Here is a 27,996-nt window from a genome sequence, read left to right as displayed (position 1 = left end):
AATAATAATAATGATTCATCTGGAATAATGTCATACGTTCCGGACTCAAATTTACTTCGAAGCCAGTTTTAGGTAAAGCTATTGGTTCCCAGCACAGATGTTAAGTGCTTCTGAACAGAGATATTATGATTCCTATTACGGATGTGAGCTACAGAACCCTACTCTCTAAAAATTAGATGGAATCCGGAAGGGGAACATTTGGTTCGTTTTTATTTCATCTTTTCTATTATCTGTTGTTTTTGACCAGTAAAGTGTTGAACACACAGCATGACATATAGAAAGACGTCCTTTTTATCTGCAGATAACATGCATTGTACCAAAAGGCCAAGGGTTTTAGAGACTTGTAGGTTGATACGTGAGGGGGTATAATTCTGTAAAAGCAAGCGTCACTTTAGGTCGGCAATCACTCCTTTTTTTGTCAGTTAAAAATCGCAGCACTTAACCCGTCTACTTTTCATATAGACTCATTTAAGTCAGAGGAATGGGAAACTATCGAAAACGCACGCACTCCCATAGTGCCAGTGCTTACTGTTTTGGCCTGCCCTTTCGAAATCCGAGCTTGTCAATATGATTTTAAACACACATATTCACTTAATCGAAGCGTTAGTACAGTAGTCCCCCTCTTGAACGCCCCCCTTGAACAACGGTCATCCGCTTCTTACGGCCAGAATCCCTTGGCACCGACGAGTTTGTATTCAGAAGTACTCCTCAAGAATGGCCACCCGTCTAACGCGGCCAGCATATTAGTACAAAAATGTAAAATGTTCCCCTCACGAGCGGCCACTTCGGTTGTCAAATGTATACAGCACCTATAATTCATATCGTGACATAAGGTAAGTATTCAGATTATCTCTACCGTCGATACATATTTCCCAATGTCATGTTTTAGTTACTGAAAAAGTGTTGACTAAAAGTACATGTAACTCTAAGATTAATATTGTATCATTTTCTATAAAAGCTGACATTTACTGGAAATGGGCTTAACGATGTTATGATAGAGTTTTGGGTTTCACACATCTGTTGAGTTCTTCTCTTTCATGTTTACAACCAGACGTAATTGTCATCATAACAGGGTCAGCAGAGGCTAAAAATGGATTTTGTACATTAACACACACAGAAATTAAGCTTGCACAAAACAGAGTACCAGACAAAGACCGAAAAATTATGTGTCAGCACATTTATGGCTTCCTTTACTAAGAAAGCATTTCATCCAATTAATGAAATTTCCACCTGTATAATTAAATGTCATATAGTTTGCAACACCAGAATAAATCATTACCAAACATTAACTTGTCATCACATAATCGGAGACTATTATTTTAGAAGAAAGTCGGTTATTATACACAATGACATCTGGGGAGGGGGGACTTGCCAAACAGTTGTATGTAGAAAAGACTCGAATAAAACAATTTTATGTTGAAAAGACTCGAATAATCAAATTCGTAACTGATAAGGATGTTATTCAGCAGCAGTGGGAAATGGAGCAATGGAAAGAAAATTATGTATGTACCAAAATTTAAATGACGTTTTTCAATGGTTTTTCAATGTGCATGACAACAATACCCACTCGCATATCACGCTTATGTCAAGAAGAACTATTAATGTATATAAGTCTATAATTATAACAAGAAGAACCTTTTAATAATTAATGTTACTTTAAAGGAAGATATTAAATGCTTTGAAGTATGTAGCTTTCTTACTACGTACATTACATATACTTCTCACAAAAAAATGACTCCCCCTCTGGAAAGGCCACCCATCTTCTAATGCCGCTTTCCCAGTGCAGAAGGGGTGGTTGTATAAGAGAGGGACCACTATATTACTTTTCCCAGCAGAGCTACTGCATACTGTTGACTAGGTGTGCCACAAATTGACCAGTATAATTTACAACAGGCTTGTCTATGAATCTGTGTTCAGGGAGAGTAAGCAACATTTCTACACAAACATGCCATTAATAATAACGATGTGCAGGAAAGTTATGCAGAAATTTACATTTTTAGCACTTCATTGAATCAATTCATCACATTTAATTCAAGGTAATGTTATTGGTACAAATCTTTTACTCAAAGAAAAATATATCAAGGGTTAGTTATATTGTTTGAAACTCGGGTCATTATGCACACAGAATAATGCATGTCCACACAGGATGGAATTATAATAGTCATCCACACAGGACAGACATCTGTACCTACACAGGGTACAACACATATCCACACAAGACTGAATTATGCCTGCCCGCAAGGGAAAGACATCTGTACCTACAGAGGGAACAATACAGTCCACACTGGATTATTAGTCATATGCCTTAGTTTTCTTTAATTGAAAATTACAACATTGATGAAATTTGACCTGAAACTTGCTGTTTGCATGTGCATGTTTGTGATTTGGATTTTTAACTTAGCTTCAACAATTTTTCACTCATATCGCTACGATGTCTGCAGTGTGTCAGTTTAAAGTGATGTGTAGCACTGGGTCATCATTCCACAGACGTGTAGCATGATGTCCCACCCAATCACATTATCCTGACAACAGGCCGACCAGAACTTACAATAACCTATTAATGCTGAGCATCTAGCGAGGCAGTTGATAGTACCATTTTTATACAACTTTGGTATGACCTGGCTGGGTTCAGACCTGTGACCTCCCACATCTGAGGCAGATGTTCTAACCACTAAGCCACTGGAACAGTCTTGCCATTTGCTTTGCTAGTTGCTTGACATAAATGCGCTTAATTTGATTGGTACTCTGTGCCAGGAATAAGGATTATGTCTTAATTTGAACCTTAGATCAAGGATGTTTTACAAGTGTATATTTAAAATATGGTCTGCCTAGAAAATCTAAAATGGTTGATTTCTAGCTTAGTTTGTGTTTATATGATGATTTAATTTGGCACATAATGACTGATGATAGTTATGATGATAATAATATTTTAAGTGATAAAGTATATCAGATGTTTTGGAGCTGTGAAAAGTGTTAATGGAGATACCAGTGGCTAATTTTGAGCCCAAAAATGGTGTTAAATTACCGGTAGAGTTGGATGTACATGCTGGATGGACAAGAATGCCTGCCAATATATGACCCTTTCAGCAAATGTATAAAAGGTGGAATACAACGCCAAATTAAATCACAATTTAAAACAGGACACAATTTTTTTTTTTTCTGAAGCAGATTAGCTCAGTGGGATCATGTGCTACAAAACTATATTTCCATATCTGGATTAAGATCATCTAAATAAATAAGAAAGAAAAAAATTTAAAAAGTAAAGACATTTGATCAAATTAACTCTGGCTAGTAGCTAAAGCAAGGCTTGCATCTGATCAAATTGAGTAGCTATGAATTGTCGAAAATGTTGAATAAAAATCACTGACAGCTAACAAGTAGTTTGTGTGAAGGTATTTTTGTTATCTTGTCCTGGATGAGAATGGCATATCAATAGATGCTAAGTATATGTCTGTCTGTAATCTGCATATTCAATATACAACCAGTAAATAACATGAAAGGGCACCACCTACAGACCTTTACAGACCTTCTAAAGATGAAAAGACCATCAAGTTCATATGTGTATCAATAATTTATCATGTCCTACACTGTATATGATGAACTGCATCAATATACAGGACAGGTGTTTTGACCCCGATTTATTTACAGTTAGACATTGTGCTGATAGTTATTGCATAAGTGATTAACTTAAAGTAATAGGTATTGACATTGCATTAAAAAAAATTATTGCAATATATAAAACTGCAATATATGAAATATTCCACATGATATTAAACTATTAGTACAACAATACCTCTTCAACTGTCATAAATAAAAACTTTATATCTTGATAATATTGTATCAAAATTGCAAGAAATAAAAATACTGTAGAAATGTGAAGGTATATTAACAGTTATCTTAATTTTAGATCCTTAAATGGCCTAAGTATGGGTAAATGAAGTTTGTACTGCTTTCACAGCTTTTAATCTTGTAGTGAGAATGCCTACATGTAGTTCAGCAGTTTAACCCTCGATATACAAAGTTCTTGCTAACCCTAATGTGTTCAACTCATACATAACAATGTACAATGTGTCTAGGACAACTTTAAACTTGTCAAACAGGTACACTATCTATACTGCATAAAGTAAGGTACTCCAACATTTTAGCCATACAAATATACATTCATGAACATTCAGGCAGATAAAAGTTCTTACAATTCATAAAGTTCATTAATAACTTGTGACAAAGTACAGTCCTCAAACTTTTGATCAGAGTATTCTCCTTTCCATTTTCATACATGATCCTTGCAACAAATATTTTTGAATAGTAGATAGTTCATTTTTCCATTGTGATAAAGCATAAATAATATCATTTAAAACAATATTTTTAAAGGATTAAATTTTTTCATTTAAATGCTTTTATTAGCGTTTCCTAATTTAAATGATTGTAAGTCTCAAGATTTACCAATTATTTGTTCAGTCACCAGTTTTTGGAATGAACCATCTTTGTTCCTCCACCACATGTTTAGAAAATGAACTGAATATGCTTTTCCCCCAGTACATTTGGGACAAAAAAAGGAGAGAGGGTGAAATGAAAGTTGGATTAAATTTGATTCACTTCCACATATTTGTGTATTATATAAAACTGGATTAGGCATCTTTTACTAATCTAGGCTCTGAAACGTTTGTTTACAGTATATGTACGTAACTTTCATTGTATTCAGTATGTGATGTAACTCTCACTTTGTTTATCTGTCATGAGGCTTCAACAGATATTTCTATGCATCTCTTTCTCCACTCTTCTCTCTCTTTGTCAGTATCATCACAGTACAGAACTTAATTTTTTTGACATATGCATAAAACTCATAATCAGTACAAGACACAATGCATATACATACATTGTTACATAAATGAATCAATGAATAATGTCTGCAGAAAATCTTTGTACCCGTAAATGCTCAGAAGAGATCCTGTAGGGAACTAGACAGCAGGAAAAGATAATCAAATTTAGATTACATTATATGCATATTTATCTTGGTATCTTACAGTTGTTAAGTCTTCATTTTTAATTGTAGTTGTTTATGGATGCATTTTTTCTGCCAAAGTAAGGATCAATATAAGACTTTCTAAGTGGGAGGTATAGAGGACAGATTAAGACAAAATATGGATCAGTATAAGATTTTCTAAGTGGGACGTATAGACAGATTAAGACAAAATAAGGATCAGTATAAGATTTTCTAAGTGGGAGGTATGGACAGATTAAGACAAAATAAGGATCAAGATAAGACTCAGAATAAGATCAAGACAAAATGGTATTTATTCAGCTTCGAGACCATTATTTACACTAGTTCACTTTTACTTTAATGCAGTTTGTTTCCTACATTCTAACCAGACTTAATAATTATTGGGTGTGATGAAACTCTTAATGTTCTTAAATCCTTTCTATGACTGGCATTGGCAATTATACTAAGACAGGGAGTGCTTTTGAAGATATATTTTATATCTTCATTCATATATGAAATTTCAGAACAACTGCAGAACTCTAATTGGAATGAAATATGTCTTTTATTCTTTGGTTTGCATTGGAATTTCTCAAGTACTGGTATTTACCAAATTTTGCTTTTAAAAGTGCTTGTATCTTCTATTGGCTTGTATACTAGAAGAGATCCACAGTCAGGAATGTTTCACCCTAGATATGTCTATTCAACTTTAGTCATTATTGAATAGTATTTCTTTGGTCAGTTCACAGAATTTGTTCTTTTCAGACTAACATGGCAGTTAGTAATTGCAACATTATCTTTCTATCACTTCATATATTTGTCTGTCTGCCTAGTGCCAGTTTAGATCTCCCTCCCTCAAGCTGTCTGTCTAATCAGTCAGTTTTATGTCCAGTCAGCAATATACTTATAGTCAGTAATTACTGTATTTGTAGTTTTTTCACAGCATATGACTTTTCTGAAATATTCTTTTTCAGCTGATTGAGGGAAGATAAGTAGAATCAATATAGACTGTACTTCCAAGGAGTTGTTATTCAGCTTGTGTGTAGGAAAGGATACAAGAGAAGAGCCTCAGCGCCATTTCATCTGGAATACAGCAGGAGTCTGATGCAGCTTGGTTCCAGGCAGTTCTTAATCCATCTTGTGTGGAGAAAAGGACACAAGAGAAGATCTTCTAAACCAGTCCATCTGAAATACAGAAGGAGTTAGGTGCCACTTATAGTTTTTAATTTGTACAAATTACCAAGGAGAATGGAATCTCAGTATCAGGCAGCAAATACTCCTCCAATCAGTCAAACTCAGTCTGACATGTCACAGTCAGCAAGTCAAACCCAGCCTCAGTTCTCACAGTCACAAATGGCAGTAAATTTTTATAGAAATGCCAAATTAAATCAAGATGCCTCTCATTTTGAAATCAGACCACATGCATCAAAAGAGTTGTATAGGATTTCCTCTATTGATCAGTCTGTGTCCCCAGCTGTTGAAAGGATGTTTGCTTCTCAAGAGAAGATATCGGCCATATCCGATTATGAAGATCAACAAATGCTTCAAACTGAACTCTCAAGGCCATCAGCTTTATGGTCACATGTAAAGTCAGAACCACTGACCTTTGCTCATTTTTCAGAGGTGTCACCTACAGGCAGTACCGGGACATACAAACAGTCAGATTCTGTATCATCTCAAATGTCATCACCCAAATCAAGCCATCAAGCAAGTTCTTCGTCAGGAAGCTTTCATAGTTTTTCTCATGAAAAAGTCACACAAAGTTCATTGGTACAAAGTACATTTCTTCAGGGTGAGCAAGGTTCCCATCCTCAGTCACAGAATACTCACAAATCTCCAACAAAAGATGTGGCTAGTGTAATGGTGCCTGGTATCTCATCCACATCGTCTGATTCAGTGTTGCATCCTGACAACAAAGAGGGTCAAAACCCATCTTCACGTGGTCGAGGTCGGCGTCGTAATTCATTGCAGGGCTCTTGTACAGACCAGAGCCCAGTGAATAGCGATAGACAACATGCCTGCACAGTCTGTTTCAGAACATTCAAAAACAAGCCACAGTTGATTCAGCATAGCCTGGTGCATTCAGGCGTACGAAAACATGTCTGTACCTACTGTGACAGAACATTCAAGCAACTTTGCCATCTACAGCAGCACTTGCGGACGCACACAGGTATACTAGTTGTTCAGACTGACCTACATTTTAGGCGTATATTATCTTGGTACATTTGCATTGGGTATTGACAGTGTTTAGTTCATTTTATGTAAGATATTGCCGATATATTGTTTTGCACCAAATTCAAAAGATCACAAATTTATTATCCTCATACTGTTTAGAGCAAATATGGGAATTATATAATCCTCATTAAGTCTGGCTTTGTGCAACCAGTTCAAGGTTTGATGAAATGATCTCTGCCACATGTACAAATAATTACCTGAAAACTTGTAATTAGACAAAGAATTTTGCATCTTTTTGCTTTTATGGGCCCTTTCTCAAGATCTGAGCCAGTGCCAGGCTTAAAGTATTTCTTCTGTGATAAAACTAGGAAGCAAACAAAGAAAAATTTGCAGGAGGTGGGTGGGTTTGTTTTCAGACCAAGATATCAAGAATAAATTATCAAAATATTGTATAATGTGAGTTGTCTCATCCTTGAGCATTTTCTTTTAACGGGGAGAAATACAATACATAAATGTTTCAACTTGAATACGTGTTTGGTAGAAAATGTTATCCCTTTGCAGAAGTTTTGCATTGTCATATAATGTATTTTAGGATTATTTCCACATACTATTACCTATTATGACTCTAGTTTTAAAACATGTATCGTTTAATTTACTGTAAGAAAACAGTACTCCATTTACATTAAATTTGCAACATATTAGTGAAATAATTTTTTTTGTGCAAATTTCAGTAGTAAAAAAAAGTGCATGTTTTCACTCATTGGTATTACAGCCTTAGTGCTGTTCAACATGGCTTCTATGAAAGATTAGGAGATACAAAAGCATTGGTATTACATCCCTATTACTGTATAACATTGCTCAGATGAATTTGGGGATACAAAATCATTGTAATTACATCCCTATTACTGTATGACATAGATCGGATGAATCTAGGGATACAAAATCATTGGTATTGCCACCCTTTTACTGTATAACATGGATCTGATGAATTGGGGGATACAAAATCCTTGGTATTACATCCCTATTACTGTATAGCATGGCTACAATGAAAGAATAATGGATACAAAATCAATGAGATTAAATCCCACGGTTTAACATCAGAGGTCTTGGAAACTCTTAATCGTGCTTTTTTGGACGCAATTTTTTTATCTGGGACACAGAAAATCATTTATACAGGAGTCCTCCATATGCACCAACCTGCTGGATGGCAAATTCAGGGGCTTGCATGTCCTGCTTCAACCACCTGTTGAGTGGGAAAATGTGTTGATCAATTGATCATTTTAGCTGTGCTGATATTTACAATCAGAAAATTCAGTGGCTGAAAGACCCCCATATGTACATGTTATCATTGTAAGGGTACGTCTGATGAACATGACCCGATAGCTTGGCGGCAAGTTCAAAGACTTGACTAGCTGCAGAGTGGTTGAGAAAATGTGCTGATATTTACAATGACTGAATTAAGAGGCAGAATGACCCAGTGATGTACTTGTGTATAAGAGTACATCAAATGAACAATTTTAGCTTTCATTATTGTGTTCGTTTCCACGTGTGGCCAAATAAGTAGTACCATGAAATCAAGACATTTTGAGAATTTAACAAAATGCTGTTTGCAAGTTTGGATAACTTTTGGGGTTAAACGGCATATTGACGAAGATTCTAATGAAATTCAACAGAGTGCTAGAAATTGCTAGAACTGACATTTCATATGGAACAATATGTGTGATATCTAACTTAGTGCATGGAATAAGACCTTTCCTTTGCCTGATGTAATTCATTCTTACAATAATGGACAAACAAGAGCTATATGTCAGTGCTGTAAAGAAGTTAGAAAATTAAACTCAATGGCAACCACTGTTTCTGCTTATCTGGAAGTTTAGCCATTTCAGGTATGCACAATTTGCTTCTGGTAGGGAACTGCAACTTTTGCTGGTGAGACTCCTGTTTTTCCCAAAATAGGAGTACTGAACTCCAAGTTTTAAAATCCTAGTGAGACCTCTGAACATGACTCAGATGAATTTGGGGTACAAAATGGTTGGGATTACATCCCTATTACTGTATAACATTGCTCAGATGAATTTGGGGATACAAAATCATTGGTATTACATCCCTATTACTGTATAACATGGCTCGGATGAATTAGGGGATACAGAATCCTTGGTATTACATCCCTATTACTGTATAACATTGCTTGGATGAATTTGGGGATACAAAATCATTGGTATTACATCCCTATTACTGTATAACATGGCTCGGATGAATTAGGGGATACAAAATCCTTGGTATTACATCCCTATTACTGTATAACATTGCTTGGATGAATTTGGGGATACAAAATCATTGGTATTGCATCCCTACTACTGTATAACATGGCTCGGATGAATTAAGGGAAACAAAATCATTGTTATTACATCCCTATTACTGTATAACTTGGCTCAGATGATTTAGGGGATAGAAAATCATTGGTATTACATCCCTATTACTGTATAACGTGGCTCAGATGAATTAGGGGATACAAAATCATTGGCATGACATCCCTATTACTGTATAACTTGGCTCTGATGAATTAAGGGATACAAAATCATTGGTATTACATCTCTATTACTGTATAACATGGCGTGGATGAATTAGGGGATACAAATTCATTGTTATTACATCCATTTTACTGTATAACATTGCTCAGATGAATTTGGGGATACAAAATCATTGGTATTACATCCCTATTACTGTATAACATGGTTCGGATGAATTAGGGGAAACAAAATCATTGGTATTACATCCCTATTACTGTATAACTTGGTTCTGATGAATTAGGGGATAGAAAATCATTGGTATTATATCCCTATTACTGTATAACATTGCTCGGATAAATTAGGGGATACAAAATCATTGGCATTACATCCCTATTACTGTATAACATTGCTCAGATGGATTTGGGGATACAAAATCATTGGTATTACATCCCTATTACTGTATAACATGGCTTGGATGAATTTGGGGATACAAAATCATTGGTATTACATCCCTATTATTGTATAACATGGCTCAGATGAATCATTGGTATTACATCCTTATTACTGTATAACATTTTTGTTAACTTCTTTGGTTTAAAATTATTTTTGTATGTTTCTTTATATGACAAGATAGAGTACAGTTTCATTTTAATTCAGATCAAGTTTTTGACTAAAAATACAGGTTTTATTTTAATCCACTTCTGCATAGATAACTTAATGCATAATCTTGAGCCAGCTTTAACTTAGAAATGTAGAGACATTTGGTGCAACCTTTGATTTTACCAATCTGCAGAGTGGGCAGTCTATCCTGTTTTGAGTAGGAGTAGATCTCTTCGATGTTGATTTAAAATTCAACCATGGGGTGTAATTTCAGAATGTGTTTCCAAATTAAAAAGACCTTTTTGAATATTTCATGGTTCCGTGTCAATTATTATTTTTTCCCAAGGGCAGTGTCTGGACCCATTTATTACTGATGGAGTTTGACACAATTGTACCATTAATTCCTTGGAGTACAGATAACTGTTTATTCTAGTATGACTTGTGACTGGATGGAGCTAATTAGTATCCACAGATATCATACCTCATTTGAAATATTTCATATCTGGTATTTGAACTAGGTCAGTGTACAAATATATCACTTTTAAAATAAAAAGGAAAATTAGGTACTTTTGGATAGCAAATTTCAACTGCTGACAGAAAATATTATTTTTTTAAATATTCAGTTATGGTGGAATTAGGAAGTAATTGATATAATATATATAACAAAGGCTGATTTTGCAACAACTCAGATGAAGAATATATTTTTTAAAGTTATTTGATGGTTAGAAATTTAAAAACAAGAAAATTACCCCATTCTTCCATTAAACGGTCAGTCCCTAACATAAACTTACTTTCTTTGCAAGGTGAAAGACCCTACAGCTGCTCAGAACCAGGTTGTAAGCGAGCCTTTGCTCAGTTGTCAAATTTGCAGCACCACCAGCGAAATCATGATGAACAGGTGAAAAAAGAGGCCTCCAAAAATTACCATTGTGTTGTGTGTGAGCGTAGTTACACTAATGAAAGCAGTCTGAAGGCCCACACATTGAAGGTAAGCTAGGACCAGTAATACAGTCAGTGTTTAGTTTTCAGTGTCACAAGTACATTCATATTATTCAGCTCAAAAGTTAATCATTTTGAGCTTAATTTCAGGCCAAAATTTTCTTTTACAGTTTTGTGCATGCATGCTAGGTAACTGTAAATGAAACATTTTCAGACTTTTGCTTTTTTAGTACAGTTGCCATGAAACTATGGTGGGACAAGGTATTCCATGCATCAATGATCATGGAGGAAAAGATTATCTCCCACAGAAAATCCTCATATCTTGTAGGCTACCATGTCCAACTATGAAAGGATTAAATATGTGTTTCCATCACCATGGTGACAAAAAATCATTCAGAGAAAGTCATTTGCCTTGGAGGAGATCAGTATGTTTTGAGATGTGGATTTAAATGTGGGAAAATGTGCAAACATTGTGGTTGCCATCCAGGCTATAAAATCTGCTGTCTGATGTTCATTGGAGGGTTTGAAGGTGATGCAAGTGTCATTATTGTTCATCTTTGCATGGATTCGAGACCTGAAGCTATTATTAAAATTTATACTGATCATATTAAATTTTTCTAAGCATTCAGAAAGCTGCATCAGCCTTGGCGCAGGGCTGTATTGATGTGTCAGTGAATCATATACATTACTCCAGAGTGTCTTGTCAATACTGTTGTCCCCCCTTTTATATGTCCCACCTCACTAGCAGCCGTCTCAAGACAACAAGTTTGATTACAAAAGTATCCCTTGTGGGTGGCCACCCAATTGATGCAGCATGCGGCTAGCATTTTTGTCCAAAAATGTCAAATTTACCCCTCACATTTGTCTAACACATGCTCAGAACCAATATTTAATTCATACAAAGCAATGACTTTCTCTGAATACTGTGTTGTCACCATGGTGTTGAAAACACAGATTTAATTTACACAAATTATTTAACTAGCTGACCATCTGACAATAAATATGGCAACTTTGCTTTTGGTGGATATTTGAGCTTTGCTGGAGAACCTATCACATTAATTGCAAATGTCAGTTACATGAAGTAGAGCAAAAGAACTTGATGTTTGTTAAGCTGAGGTTGTTGTAAAATTAAAAGTTATAATACTGTACTCCTTTATTGAAATTGTTTCAGCTATCAATATTAAAGATTACAGTTAACTTTGCAATTGGCAGCAAGATTCATGCTGATTTGTTTCTGATGGTAAATGTCGAAAATGGAGACGAACTCAGCAACAAAGGGTTGTGTGTGTGTGTGTGTGTGTGTGATTTGGATTTTTAACATAGCTATTGTCAGATGGTCAGTCAGTTAAGTAATTTGTGGAGTGGTGGTTGTTTATCTCTGATGATGACATTTTATCTTATAATCATCTATATGACCATATACACTGCCCAAGGGTGATGACATTATATGACCATATACACTGCCAAAGGGTGATAACATTATATGACCATATACACTGCCCAGGGGTGATGACACTATAAGACCATATACACTAAGGGTGATGACATTATACGACACTATATGACCATATACACTGCCCAAGATGATGACATTGTATGACCATATACACTCCCCAAGATGATGACACTATATGACCAAATACACTGCCCAAGGGTGATGACAATATGTGACCATATTCACTGCCCAAGGGTGATGACATTATTTAACCATATACATTGCCCAAGGGCAATGACATTTTATCTTATAATCACCAATATGACCATATACACTGCCCAGGGCTAATGGCATTATACACTGCACAAAGCTGATGACATTATATTACCATATACACTGCCCAAGGGTAATGACACTATATGACCATATACACTGCCCAAGGGTGATGACATTATATGACTATATACACTGCCCAAGGGTGATGACACTTTATGACCATATATGCTGCCTAAGGATGATGACAATATGTGACCATATACACTGCCCAAGGGTGAATGACATTATTTGACCATATACACTGCCCAATGGTGATGACACTATATGACCATATACACTGTCTAAGGGTGATGACACTATATGACCATATACACTGCCCAACAGTGATGACATTTTATCTTATAATCACCTGTATGACCATATACACTACCCAAGGGTAATGACATTATATGACCATATACACTGTCCAAGGGTGATGACACTATATGACCATATACAATGCCCAAGGGTGATAACACTATATGACCATATACACTGCCCAAGGGTGATGACACTATATGACCATATACACTGCCCAAGGGTGATGACATTAAGCTTGAAAGTTTTTAAATCACAATTAAACAAGCTACTGGTTATTGGTATACATTGTGGTGTCAAGAAAGGTATCTCATTTATTTTTTTGAATAAGATTTGCTAGAAATTGTGTTTTTAGAAACAGTTGAACATGTCAGCAGGGTTCTGGAGTGCAAAAAGAATCATGTTTTTAATACCAGTAACACCATACCAGAGTCTGTTGCATAACTGGTACTTTTCCAGGTGGAAAATACCATGACAATCTTCCCATTAGGGTGAATCAGAAGATTCCTGGAAACTGGATTGCCTATGGGATTCCTTTTAGACACATTGCCCATGCATTCTGCCCTCCATTCTTTTTTCTGGTCACATGGCTGTAATCATGATTGTCTAGATTGTTTGTGTTAATGAAGATTTGCCTTTGCTTTGTGGGTTAACAAGCAAAATGACGATATCTCTTGTGTGCATATTCTTCATAAAGTTTTTATTATACCCCTTCTCATTGAAATTATCATATCAGCGTAGAGTTAGTCCATACATCACTTTGTGTTTACTTTTTGTTGCATAGCTATTTTTTTGTATTAATATCCTCGTTTACAGGAACAATGTCTAATCAGAGTGTGGGTAGTTGTAGTCACAGGAAATCCCCCTGGGACACACATTCAACTTTCTTATGTTGTACTGGCTGCTAGAGAACAGATGGTTGTCCCCTTTGATCTTGGACAAGGTCTGTGATCATGCTGAGCGTAGATGTACCTACGAAGTGAGAAAGAAGGTTCATTCCTCATCTTGTTCAGAATTTTTGTGGTTCTCATTCTCCGAGTCCCTCAGGACACATAGAAAGATCACCTAGGCCTCTTCAGAGACTCTTTTGGTTAGTCGCACCATCCAAGGCGGGATTACAAATGGGTGGCGAGTGAATTGTACCCTTCCATTAAGGAGGAGCAGCACCTTTCCCATCATGTGAGAAAGGATATAGCAGAGTTCACCCCCTTTGAAGCAGGAGCAGCACCCTCAATTTTATACTAGTTTCATGCAGAAGGGCAAAAAGTGAGTTATGCCATCTGAAATAGTGAAGCAGCACCCTCAGTGTGAACTGAAGTGGGCAGTGTCTCCCATAAGGGGGAAGCAACATCCTTTCAGTTCCTGGGGCCTATTGTTGGCAATAGGATTGAGCCTCCCAGTAAGGAGAGAGCTTAGATCTAAGTCTGAAATCTTGGATAAGGCCTTTGTACAGGTCTGAGTTGCCTGCCCACCAGGTATAACGTCACCAGGCAAAAGAGTACAGAGATGAGGATTGGGCAGAGCCCCCACCCATGCTGTTTCATGCTTTGGGGAGGCTGGGAAGTTCATTAGCTCTGCAGTAGGTGTTGTGAGTTTAAGTTCCTCTTCCCACCAAGTTTTCCCCACAACAGATATGCATTGGATCTTATAGTTATGCCTCTCAGGAGAGAGCAGGATGATGATGTCCATTCTGTCCCTATAAAAACGCACATGTTTGATACAGAACAGACCAATGTGGTACCCCCTCCTTTTGAGACCCCTACCCCATTGCTAATGGTGGCATAAGAGGAAGAGAGCTAGTTGTTATGGTTTTCTGTCTATTAGTCCAGTGATCTATGTCACAAACCTTAAGTTTCTGTTGACTCTTTCCAGTTTTGGAAAAACTTTCTGGAGCAAACTCTTGACCATATCCATTGTTGTATCCTCACTTTGTTATGCTTAAATAGCTCGCTGACAGATTCAGCAGTACCAAGGCACCCACCCCACCTCCCGGTTGGAGACACTCTTTGAAAGGCTCATCCCCTCCTAGGCAACTCAGGATATGAGAGGTCAACGACACCAGACACTTGCATCTCATCCAGGCTTTTCAACACTTAAGCTTAGAAACAAATCATCCATCACCTTTCTCTCCTACAGAGTGCACCTCTTCCATTGGTTTCCAATGAAATGGGATTAAACCTCTTTTCATATGCTTCATCTGCTGTAATGGTCAACGGCTGGGGCCTTTCTGTAATAAAAGATACCTTTTGGCTTCCATTTTGGGATCTCCCTCATCTAATACAGTCCCACATTTTCTTCCACCACTTAAATCTGGTGCATTTAAAGAGATTCACATCCTTCTTGAGAAAAGTGCAGCTGAGAGGATGTTGAATGAACAATCTCCAGCCTTATACTCCCTAATTTTGCTGGTTCCAAAGAAGGGGGGGGGGAGGTAAGTCCCATTTTATTTTCATTTGCTCCCAAAACAAATTTCATTAACAGGAACCATTCAAGATGGAGACCACAGCCTCAGTCAGGAATGCCATAAGACTTTGTGATTGGATGATTTCCATTGATCTTTAGGATGGATATATTCACATCTTTATCATGCCTTCACACAGAAGTACCTCAGGTTTTGCATGCATGATCTAGCTTCTGCAGAGGGTCATGGGAGTAGTTACTGTTTATTTATGGTCAATATATATCCCTATCCTCCAATAGGTTGATCCACAATGTCTGTTTAGAGTCCATCGGGCAAATACTGTTATGCTGTTGGTCCATAGTGACACTAGGCTTGGCCTTCTGCCAGACCTGGAAAAATCTGAGCTCACTCCATCTGAAGATCTTTTTTTTAAATGTAGAAACAGAGTAGATAAGTTTCTGTTTCAATTGGAGGTGCTGTGAGTAAAGACCACGTTTGCAGCTTGTCCTATTCTCTCCTTTAAAGTGAGAACGCATCAGAGACAACCATAGCAGGCACATGCACCAACTTCTGTCACTAAAAAAGAAAATCTGTTGACAACACTCATTGACCTTCTGCAGATTAACGCAAGGTGGACTAACTGATGTTGTTTGAAATCTGCCTCTCCCTCCACCCATTCCATGCTAATTATTCTGTCTTGTCAGCATATTCAGTCATTGATAACATATATAAATCTAAATAAGGCATTCCTGATTGGTTCCCCATAAATGTTTTAAAGTATTTTACTGATAATTTGATAACCACTATTACATGAAATTTATCTGTGCTTTGTGTCTGGTCTACTTGATCGAATCTGAAGGCTAGACTTTTGCTGTGTCATACTGGGGGTTGGATTCCAAACAATATGAGTTATAAGCTATAGCCACCTTTTTAATTTGTATAATGTGAGTGCTGTCAGTAATTTCCTTTTATCACTGACAGAAGTGAGTGCCTGTGGCCATGGCAGTTGTTTATATCTGCAAGAAGTACATTGTCAAGGATTTGGTTGTTAGTTATGTCTACTTGAACATTCAGACTTGTTCAAGATAAGATTTTCTATGCACAAGAGGTGTTGCACTTCAGTTTTGAAGATAAAACCATGGTACCTTCCAAATTTAAATGAAGATACGAAATCTGCTATTAAGATGTTTTGAATGCATTCATGTAATGCAAAACATGGTGACCAAGATGAAACCTGCATCTGATCTGAATGGTTGAATTAAAGTGACTCGCAGCTAACTAATTATAGTGATTGACAACTAACTGGTAATGTGTTTGGAAGTGTCCATTGTTTTCTTCTTTCAGGTCTTGTCAAGTATGAGAATGAGATATAACAACATGATAAGATTGTGTCTGTCAGTAATCTGCATGATGGAAATAGTCAATATGTCAACACATAAAACGGCACTACCCTACCACTGACAGTCCTTCTAAAGATGAAAAGACAAGTTGATATTATGTATTGATAATGTCGAACTATAGTTTGTGTGTCGTGATGTGTATCAGTATGTAGCAGAATTGTATCTTTTCACTCCTATTGTTTGAACATACATGTATTCTAAGATATGCATGTATGAAAGCACACACATATTAAGTCTTGTAATTTATTTTTTTATTTTCAGATGCATATACACATCAAAACAGTGGATCCCAATGCTCCGTCTAAACCAAAAAAGAAGAGATTAAAGAAACAAAAAGATTTTAGTTCCAAATCTCCAGTGGTTACCGTACCCTCTTCATCAGATGAAGAAAAAGAACCCAGCATGAAGAAAGAGGGATCTGTAGAGAGGGCTTTTGGACAGCAGGAAGGATTTGCAACTCAAATGATGGGAAATATATCAAGGCCTTCATCCAGAGTAAACTTTCCAAATGCAACACAGGATCTTTCACAACAATTATTAGAAAAGTGTGTACAGTCTTTTACTCATGAAACAATTGAATTTTCTCAATCACAAACCATACCAGCACAGACTGGCCTTCAGCATGTCTTGTCAGGTCAATCTCAGTCAGTCTTACAAAGCGAATTACAAGTTGTCCATCCAGCTGTAACATCACACAGTTCTCAGTCTGGACTTTCCATCATCTCACAGGCTGGTTCTCATTTTGTTCCCCAGACAGGCTCTCAGTCTATCTCTCAGAGCATATTCGGTCCTCTTGACATTGGCCTGAGGTCACGATCTGGTATGCTGCAGCATGGACACCCTTCTATGGTACCCGTTTCAAATGCATCTAGTGACCAGATCATTGGATCTTGTCCTGTAACCATGCCTCATCTGTGTTCTCCTGAAATGAGACATTTTCACAATGCAGGTTCTGCATCCAAATGCTAGTTTTACCCCCGCCTCCACAGAGGCGGGGGTATATAGTAATCCTCGTGCATGTCAATCAATTCATCCATCTGTCTTGCTATCCAGCACATGTGAATGCAGCTAGTTTCACATTTTTGACAGATTACCATGAAACTTGGCAAAAAGTCTGGTCATAACATAACATGTACATATTGACAAATCACTTTGTTCCTGGAATATTTTGCTATAATGGTCGTGAGTTAGAAGCGTTTATAGGATGGCTTGTTTTCTGTCATCTGTCCACTCTTTGTCCATTCATGAGAACAGATCTGTTATGACTGTTGAGTTAATTACCTTTATGTCTTGTAACAGTTTATGACACTATATTTTGAATGTAACTAGTCCTGCAGTTTTTGACGAATCGCCTTGAAACACAGCAATATTATGGTCATCACCTGATGATGCACATTTAAGAAGAAAGGTAATTACCCCTCCACATTGTTGTTTTTTGAGTGTTGCATTTTTTGGTTTATAGCTTATTGTGACACAATCTAATGAAGAAAACTGGTCCTGCTATGTTTAGCGAAACTGCTCATGGTATGTTGTCATTTATCCATCTGTCCATTAGCCCAAGTTTATTAACACTACTTGCTATGTATTGCCATGAAATTTTACAAACACGTTCATCATGGCCTAGCTTGGTCTAAATGAAATGGTGTCACTTGGACATCCAGTATGCCCACTACAGTGGCCATCTTGAAAATCTTGGTAATCCTTCTTCTTCTGGGTGGTTGGTCATATCAAAATTGTGCATTCACCAAAAGACTTCATATGTCTAGTTAGTCCTTGACGGAAATGGTGCCAGTCTGATATCTAGTGTGGCTACCATAGCAGCCATCTTGAAAATGTTAGCATTACTTCTCCAGAACAAAAAGTCATATCAGCATATGAAAATGGTGCCAATCAGACATCAGATGAATCTATCACAGCAGCTGATTTGAAAATCCTGTTCTTGTGAAGAATATCAGTGACTTTCAACACTCATTAGTTAAAAGGAACAAATATGATCTTATCTTAAATTCCTGAAAATTCCCTTGCTTCCAGTAGAATGTCAGCCCCGTAGAGGGACTCCTATTGCTGAATTGTCATGAAACATGGTAAATATTTTACAGTGGTCTCCCATTAATATGGCCACCCCTTCTGCACTGAGAAAGTGGCCTTATAAGAGGTGTGACCTTTCCAGAGAGGGACTCTGTATTTGTGAGCAGTATGGGTGTGTTTATATATATATATATATATATATATATATATATATATATATATATATATATATATATATATATATATATATATATAGTAAGAAAGCTACATATAACTTCAGTGCATTTAGTATCTTCATTTAAAAGTAACATTAATTATTACATGGTTCTTTTTGTATTAAGAATAGAACATCCATTAATAGTTCTTGATTCTTAGGCATGAAATGTGAGTGGGGTATTGTTGGCACATGCATTTCAAAATCATTCAGAAATGTTTAGATCTTGGCACAAACATTGCTTGACATTTAGAATCGTTCTGTTTCCTTATACTCTATTTTCCCACTGCTTATAATATTTACTTTATCTATTATCGTGTTGTTAATTGAGACTTTCCAACATTATTTTTCAGAAAGAATTCTTGAACTCATCTCATTGTCATTGAGTCAAATAACTTTTGCTTTTTACTCTAAACTAAGAAGTTTCCATTTATGTGATGACATGTTAAAGTTATGTGATTGTGTATTCCTCTGTTGCTAATTGTACTGCAGTTGTATCATGCAGACAAAACTTTTGTAGAGTAGATGAAATGTCATGTTTATAAAGAATTGATACATGTACTGTCACATGATTTTTCAGTCTAGGTCTGGTACCCAGTTTTGTTCCAGGTTCATTCCTTTTTATGATTGAATCCACAAAGTCTATATTTAGGCTGTGTTGACCAAGTTATGATCTTGACAATTACCTCAGATCATAATCATCACAGAGAAGAACTCCACAGATGTGTGAAGCTGAGAGCACTGTCACAACATTGTTGAGCCCATTTCCTGGTGGCTGTAGAAAATGATATAATATTAACCGTATTGGTACATGATCTAGCCAACACTTCTCTCAGTAACAAAAACCTGGCATTGGGAAGTAGACATCATTAGAGATAATTGGATTACTTAACGTTATCATATGAGATAAATATTGGCTTGGCCACAGATAATGTGGTTGTAATTAGATTTTTTAGAGGTAAATTTTGACATTTTTTTGCCTCAAATGCTGACTGCACACAGCATCAGATTGGTGGCCATCACCAATGGGTATTTTTGTATATAAACTCGTAAGTGCCAAGAAAACCAGCTTTGTAGAGGAGGTGGCCAATGGTGAGTGGGGCTGCATAAGAAGGAACCATTGTAGTCATCAGTTGAAGATGTATATATTGAGAAATCACTTTTCTCCCATAATTATTTTAATGCCCTTTTTGCCATGTCGCTTAATACAGAGTTTGCCATAACTGTATTTGCACAGTTAGTCTTGTCTTGTTGTTTTTAGCTGTCCTGTTCATAGATCAAGAGAGCTTATGATATAATCTGTTGTATGCCATTCGTTAGTTTCTTATCACTACTTCTAACCTAGTTGGCAGATTGCCATAAACATTACAGATACACATTCATCACATGGTCTAGGTGGCACAGAACTGAAAATGATGCTGCTTGGACATCCAGTATGGCCATCATAGTGGTCATCTTGAAAGTCTTGTTATCTTTATTCCTGCTTGAATGGATGGTCATATCAACTTTTGGGTTTCTATTAATAGCTTTTTTATGCTGTATAGTTTATCCTAAATGAAAATTTTGCTGATCTGACATCCAGTATCGCCACCACAACAGCCATCATTAAAATCTTACTGTTGTTTCTTAGCCTGAACAGAAAGTCTTGTTAACATGAGGTTTTCACCAGAAGATTTCTTACGATGTTTGGTTGGTCATAAATGAAAATGGTGCAGATGTGATGTTTAGTATGACCACCACGGTGGCCTTCATAACAAATTCTTGTTATCACTACTCCTCATTTGGTGCTCATATCAACATGGGGTTCTTGCTGAATGACTTTTTATGATGTCTGATTGGTCCCAAATGAAAATGGTGTTGCTCAGACATCCAGTATAGCTGTTACAGTGCCATCTTAAAGTTTTAAAACTACTTTTGAATGAATGGTCATAACAGCATGGAGTTTTCACTGAAAGACTTCTTATGTGAGATTGGTTGCAAAAATGTTGTCAATCTTCCAGTATGCCCACCACAATGGCCATCTTGAAAATCTTGTTATTGCTACTTTTCCTAGGTGGCTGGTCATGTTTGCATTGTGATTTCAACAAAAGACTTGTAATGCTGTCTAGTTGTTTCCGTTAAATGGAAATGGTGCCAGTTTTATGTCCCTTGTAGCAACCATGACAGCCTTTATTATTACTTCTGAGCAGTCTTATTAGCATTGGGTTTCCACTTGAAAACTTCTTATGACGTCTCATTGGTCCTAAAAGAAAATTATGCCATTCTGACATCCATTATGTCTACTACAGGAGCTAATTTGAAAATTTGTTATCACTGAAAATATCAGATGGTTTCAGCACTCAACAGTTTTGAGAAAGAAATGGTTTTTCATTTATCTTGAATTCCTGGAAATTTGGTATTTGTCCCACTGAGGGACTCTTGTTTATGAATTGTTCTGAATCTTGGGACACATGGACAGCACATAAAGATGCATATATGGATAAAGCTTTGTGTACTTTTCTTATGTAAGAGTTATTGCCCTTTTCATTTACAGTTGGATGTAATGTATGACATATTCAGACCTGCCTCCTGATTTACTCATTCTTATTCCAAATTTTTGTTTAAAAAATCCAAAAATTCTGATTTTCTGATTTTTAAAAAACCCAAATCACAATTTGTAAAAAGAGCAAACAAATCTAAAAATACCTTTTGATTCATGGCTGCACCTCCTTCAAAGAGAGAAAAAGTGATGCAGAAATTACATGAGGAATGCACTTTAGTCATGCCATGAAAATCTATTATTTGCCCATTTTCATCTTTTATGATATATTTAGTGTGTTCATTAAATTAATGCTATATATAAGCATAAAAGATGAAAGTGGAAAAATGATAGATTTTCATGGTATGACTGTAGCATACATCTTTCCCATTGTTAAACACTGATCCTATTTTTTTTTCTTCCAAGACCTGATTTCTTTCCTTTGGCATCCTGATTTTCATTCTGCTCAAGGTGGAAGTCTGAGAAGTTTGTGAATATTCTTACTCTGTAAGATTTAAGTGGATAGCAGTATGTATTAGTATCATCATCAATTGTACATTAGGTATGTGTTAAAGAAATAGTTCTACAACCATCTATGCAGATATGTTTTCATCCATAGAAATTAAATATATCTAGTTTTTTTGCAAGATGGCAAAAGGACTACTCACTGAACCTCTGCTGAGTCAGCTGCATTGGTGACCATGCTCAGCAAGTAAGCCAAACTGTTCTAGTTGACTTCCCACAAAGTCTGCACAGACCAGTACTTATCCATATTGGAACTCAGCTGATGACTGTACACAGCTCTTCACAAAGTAGATTGGACATTGACAAAGTACACTGACATACTGGAGCATAGCATAGTCACTATACCATCTTGCTGCATCCCAGTCGAGGAATCCTACCACCTATTGATGATAGATTTTCATGGTATAACTGTAGCATACATTTTTTCATTGTTAAACACTGATCCTATTTTTTTTCTCCAAGACCTGATTTCTTTCCTTTGAAAGAAAAAGATCCATATTCAAGGCAGCCACTCCCTGTCTGTCCCTTGTGGTCATTGTCCAGTCTATACACCTCTGGACAGATCACTGACATCCTACAACCACATGAAGAAAAATGCAGCAAAACTTGGCACTTGAAATAACCTACTCCATAAACTGGCCAGCTCAGCCTGGGGCACTAGTGTTCAGACACTCCAGACATCAACACTGGCCCTCTGTTATTCTACAGCCAAGTATTGTGCCCCTGTCTGGGCTCGATCAACCCACACTAAGTTAACTGATGTCCAGCTCAACACAACATTGTGCATAATCTGGAACACTATGTCCTACTCCTTTACCATGGCTGCCAGTACTCAGCAACATTCCTCCTCCACATTGCATCGCCAGGAAGCAACCACAAAGGCATTGGCTAAGGTCTTTGCCAGTGAGAAACTTCCACTGTCCATGGATATCACCTCACATCCAGCAGTCTGTTTGATATCAAGATGCCCAATCTGGTTAGATTTGTTGCTGGAGGATATGACAGCTATTTCGGCATGGAGTGTTGATTGGTCTTCAACAGAATTTGTAAACCACTCCCTTGTAGCTATGCCATCTGTCTGCCCTCCTGGCTTCAACCTTCTACGTCATCTGTGGATCACACTGAACCACTTTCTGACAAGACATGGTCATAGTGCAGTCAACCTTGTCCGATGGGGCCATGCCGCTGACTCTTCCTGTTGCTGTTGAGCTTTTCAGACCATGTAACTCATCGTGAACAACTGTCCACTGACAGTTCCCCAGTGGACTGCAGGCTGTGTATGTTGCTGATGTTGATGTTCTTAAATGGCTGAGTCTGCACTGCACACGATAATAATAATAACATAAAATTAGATCCTTAGCTCGTAACATTTGAATACCATGATTCGTGAGAGCTTAATTGCATTAACTTCTTTATTGCCTTTTCGATATGTGCTGATCTATTGAAGTATCATTAATTTAGTTTTGCAACTTTCATAACATAACTAGCGCTCATAAGATGGATACACAGGAAGTGGTCAGCTACATTGTATCTCATGTAATTACATTTGAGAAGACAAATAATTCTTGGAGGGGATCAGACTTTTTGGTTTTGGATCATTAGGTGACTTTGAGGTAAAAATTTAAGTGGGGATAAGTGTAGATGAGTGAATTCTGTTCACACACACGCACACACACACGATCTAGTTTACCTTTATTGAAAATTGGTACCCCTTGAACATCCAGTATGGCTGATATAGTGGCCATCTTGAAATCTTGTTATAGCTTGTGCTTCTGAATGGATGGTTATATAACAGAAGATTTTCACTAAAAGATTTATAATGACATATTTAGTCCTAAATCAAAAAGGTGCCAGTCAAATGTCCAACATGTTTTTTTCTGGTGCCACTTTGGTGAACTTATCACCACTCCTTCTGAACAGATGGTCATATAAACATTAATAGACTTATGATCTGAAGTTAGAATTATGAAAAGTTTTGTATTTGTTAGACATTTTGCTATTTTCATTTCACTTTATGGGACAGGAGCATGTGATTTTTCAGTAAAACTTTGATTTGTAATAATGGTACAATTGATATCCTAATATCATGCTTTATTGGCAACAGATATATTTTTGAGATGTTCAGTTTTGCCAGCTATGAACTTGCACATAATTTTTGTTCTGCCAGTCAAGTACATGCAAGATGTATTTTTCTGGCAGGGTGTTTGTTGTTATAGGTGTCAGTGTTATGGTTTCGCATTTAGTTCATTTTCTCTGACATCTATATTTACAGCCATGAGACTTGATGGCTGTATTCATTGTTGAAGGTGCTGCTCATCACAGACAAAAAGATGTCACAGTGACCTACTTTTGATGCATCATTTCATTTTAGCAGAGTTTCTCTGACACTTTTGCATGCTCAGTGAAGAAAATGGATGATTGCATTTATCATGATGAATGCTTTCAGTGGAAGCACTAGTATATCACAGGTTCTTTGCAAGGTTTGTGGATTATGCTGCTGCAGAGCATGTGAGACATCACAGAAAAAGATTAATGCTGATAGGGTCACAGATGATATGATTGTAGTGAAAGTTGTAGAAGAAAAAAAATGTAGGTTGTAAATTTTCCAGTGTTACAGATATATTGAATGCAAATTGTGTATTATGAATCCTTTAAGGAAAATTAACTCACAAGGTAGACTTTAACTCATAACTCTGATATATTTCTTTTATTGGCAGATAAGAAATAGGGATATTGCATTACTGGGGGGGGGGGGAATAATTGTGGCATCTTTCCCTTAGGCAGAAACTATTAGAACATTTTTTGGTGGGGAAAATTCCCAAAGTGAAAATATTATTGACAAAAATGTTTTGGTACTTCATGATACACATATAAATGTGACGAATCTTGACTTATTCAGTAAAATAAATTAAGTGTTGTCTTCTCTAATGATGTTTGAACCGATTAGACACATATAATATGTTTCATTTGAAGTGATTTATTGAGATAAAACTGTAAATACAGTGTGTCAAAACTCATTGGGAGAAAAATTTAATTAACCATAGTAAGTTAGAAAACTAGTTAGTGCTGCCAGCATAAACTAAACAACACATAAGTTTGAACTGATGGCACCTGTGCATACATCTCTTGATATTTAATGACACTACAAATCAGGGATGGAGGATTTTCTGCAGGCATGATCCATTCCTACAAACTAATGACCTGATATGATTCACAGAGTTATATTAGAGATTTCTGATGATTGATAGTGACCAATGATAGTGGACATGACTGTAGACCAAGGGACAGTGGGTGTGACTGCTGACAACATATTCTGGGTATTATTTTAGGTAATTAGAGAATGAAAACTTCTGCAAAGCCAAGATACAGGCATGGAAATGTTTAAAAATAAAATATTATAAAGTACAACTTTTCTTTGACATAAAAATTGTATTGTTTTATTGTTTGCCAGTTTTGAACTTCCACAATGACAATTCACAGTTTGGAGAAAGAAAATCACTGCTGTAACATGCCTGCACCAGGCATACAGACTATCATTTCACACTGGTTTGTTGAAAGGGTGAATGGAACATGGTTAGTAATGTAAATGGATATATTTCTTGCATGCATACTAAATTTGAAAATTAATCAACTGCACTACATCTGTTTTTTCATTATGACTAATTATACATTACAGTACATTGTTTCATTATGGCATTAGTTACGTTTTTGCTGGCACAGGGTGTGTGAAGAAGGGTACATCATTCTCTTATATGCAAGAGGTGAAAGATTTGTTGCAGCTTAATTTTCAGAGTGATATTTCCAGTTCTCACAAATGTACATATTATTTTATACAAAACACTTTTGGATCCAGAAAAATATCTTGCTTGCTACCTACAAATATATCTTCAAATCGGTTTGACTATTAACTGTATAAGCTGATAATATAAAATGGAAGATGCAGTAAAATGTATATGTATGGAAGATACTTTGAAGTTTTAGTACAGGATGAATTACTCTTTTTGTGTTATACCTACATACAGTTATTTAAAATAAGAAATACTATAATGATGTTTATTATGTTAGATGTTAATATGAAAATTTGTTTTATTGATGAACAATAAGAATATTATTGTGATAAGTATTCTATCACATTATTTGTACACAAAATTCTTTCTTGGAGAAATGCTAATCTCAGAAATGATGGTTAAGATTGAAGTCAGTTTATTCTCCAATTGGTTTGTGTTATGGTTTACAGTTTTTAGAATTAGTTTATCTCATTGTTTTTATTTACTCATTTCTGCTTTTTAAATTTAGCATAATATATGTGACAGTTATTGATAAATAATTATACTAAATAACCGTTATGCTGATCACAATGCTGCTAAAGACAAAAAAGTTTGCATTGTATTGTTTATAATGGTCTGGAGGCCGAAATTAGTGGATAAAACATGTACAGTATGGGACAAAACTGTGAAATTTGTCCTAACTAGCAATTATTTCATTGAAAAGACTTATTTACTGTTAGAATTCAAGAGCAGGAAAGTTATTCATATGATGTTGTAAATTGAGTAGAAAAGATCTCCGATAACTAGTCTAACAAAATTTGCCATTGTGTTGTATAAACGGTTTTAAACTTTACCTGAGTTAATGCTTCAATTATAGCTTACCAAGCATTTTGTTGTTTTGGTTTTTTGTAATGTTATGAGTAAGTGTTAATGATGAAATTGTAATCAGCAGAGATGTTGTATTGTACTGTGCAGTACATGAAATTCTCTTGAAAATGAGCCTCTCATTAATTATTGTTTAAGAGTTCATTGTGAATATATAAATGTTTTTATCGTAAGAGAATCAGAGAAAGAGAGGGCTGTACTTTTAATGTTTCTTTAAAAAAAATTAACAGCTTTGACCAGCATTAATTCCAACTTCCAAGAAGTCCATACAAAGAAATTAATGAATAAATCTTTAGTACAGTAACTGAATAAAATGGACATTTCTCAATTACTTTTTCTAAGTCAGATTAAATTTGATATATTTGCACTCGTATTGTCAACCCTGGAAGAGATGTTTACATTTTCTTACACTGAGGTATAATGAAATATTTTGTGATTGCCATGATTACACTTGGTAACTGCCTCCATGAAGGAATCTTACACCTCATCCAGTGCCATGGTTACCATCTTATAAGGCTGCCCCTTCTGTAACATGAAAGTGGCCTTACAAAAATAAAGGCCTTTTGAGAGGGGGATCACAAAGATGATGATAATAATTACAAGTAAGGTATGAAATGTGTAACTAAGTTTTAAATATATAATATTTTTATTAAAGTAATCCAAGGTATATTATGGAATCAATGTGATAACACTTATATCAATGTTATTTAAACTAATCATAAATCGTGGTGGAAGACAACCTTGTCATTTACATGCCACATGCCTGTCTATCAGCTTTGTGATGCCACCACATTGCACAACTCTTATCGGCTTTATTTGTCACATTGCCAGCCCTATCAGCTATATGCTGCCACCACACTTCACAACTCTGTTGGCTTTATGTTGCTACATTGCCTGCCCTATCAGCTATATGCTGCCACCACACTGCACAACTCTTATTGGCTTTATTTGCCACATTGTCAGCCCTATCAGCTATATGTTGCCACCA

The 27,996-nt window shown here is 36.2% G+C and overlaps 1 protein-coding gene across 2 annotated transcripts; it reads left to right on the top strand.

Moving 5' to 3' along the window:
- The first annotated feature begins 112 nt into the window (after nucleotides 1-112).
- Nucleotides 113-27,011, top strand: LOC149781584 (uncharacterized). 2 transcript variants are annotated; one of them, XM_089935630.1, is made up of 4 exons: nucleotides 113-201; nucleotides 5,953-7,148; nucleotides 11,067-11,251; nucleotides 17,333-27,011. In XM_089935630.1, the coding sequence occupies exons 2-4, from the start codon at nucleotides 6,227-6,229 to the stop codon at nucleotides 18,038-18,040; spliced, it is 1,815 nt and encodes a 604-aa protein (XP_089791756.1). In that variant the 5' UTR covers nucleotides 113-201; nucleotides 5,953-6,226; the 3' UTR covers nucleotides 18,041-27,011. The 2 variants fall into 2 exon arrangements, with proteins under 2 accessions (XP_089791756.1, XP_089791757.1); XM_089935631.1 differs by lacking the exon at nucleotides 113-201 and adding an exon at nucleotides 212-833.
- Nucleotides 27,012-27,996: the final 985 nt, after the last annotated feature.

The sequence above is a fragment of the Sinohyriopsis cumingii genome, chromosome 15 (assembly GCF_028554795.1).
Source record: "Sinohyriopsis cumingii isolate HCF-2022 chromosome 15, ASM2855479v2, whole genome shotgun sequence".
In the NCBI taxonomy this organism is placed as follows: domain Eukaryota; kingdom Metazoa; phylum Mollusca; class Bivalvia; order Unionida; family Unionidae; genus Sinohyriopsis; species Sinohyriopsis cumingii.
The sequence above is the reverse complement of the archived record's forward strand: the minus strand, read 5'-3'. Positions and strand labels throughout refer to the sequence as shown.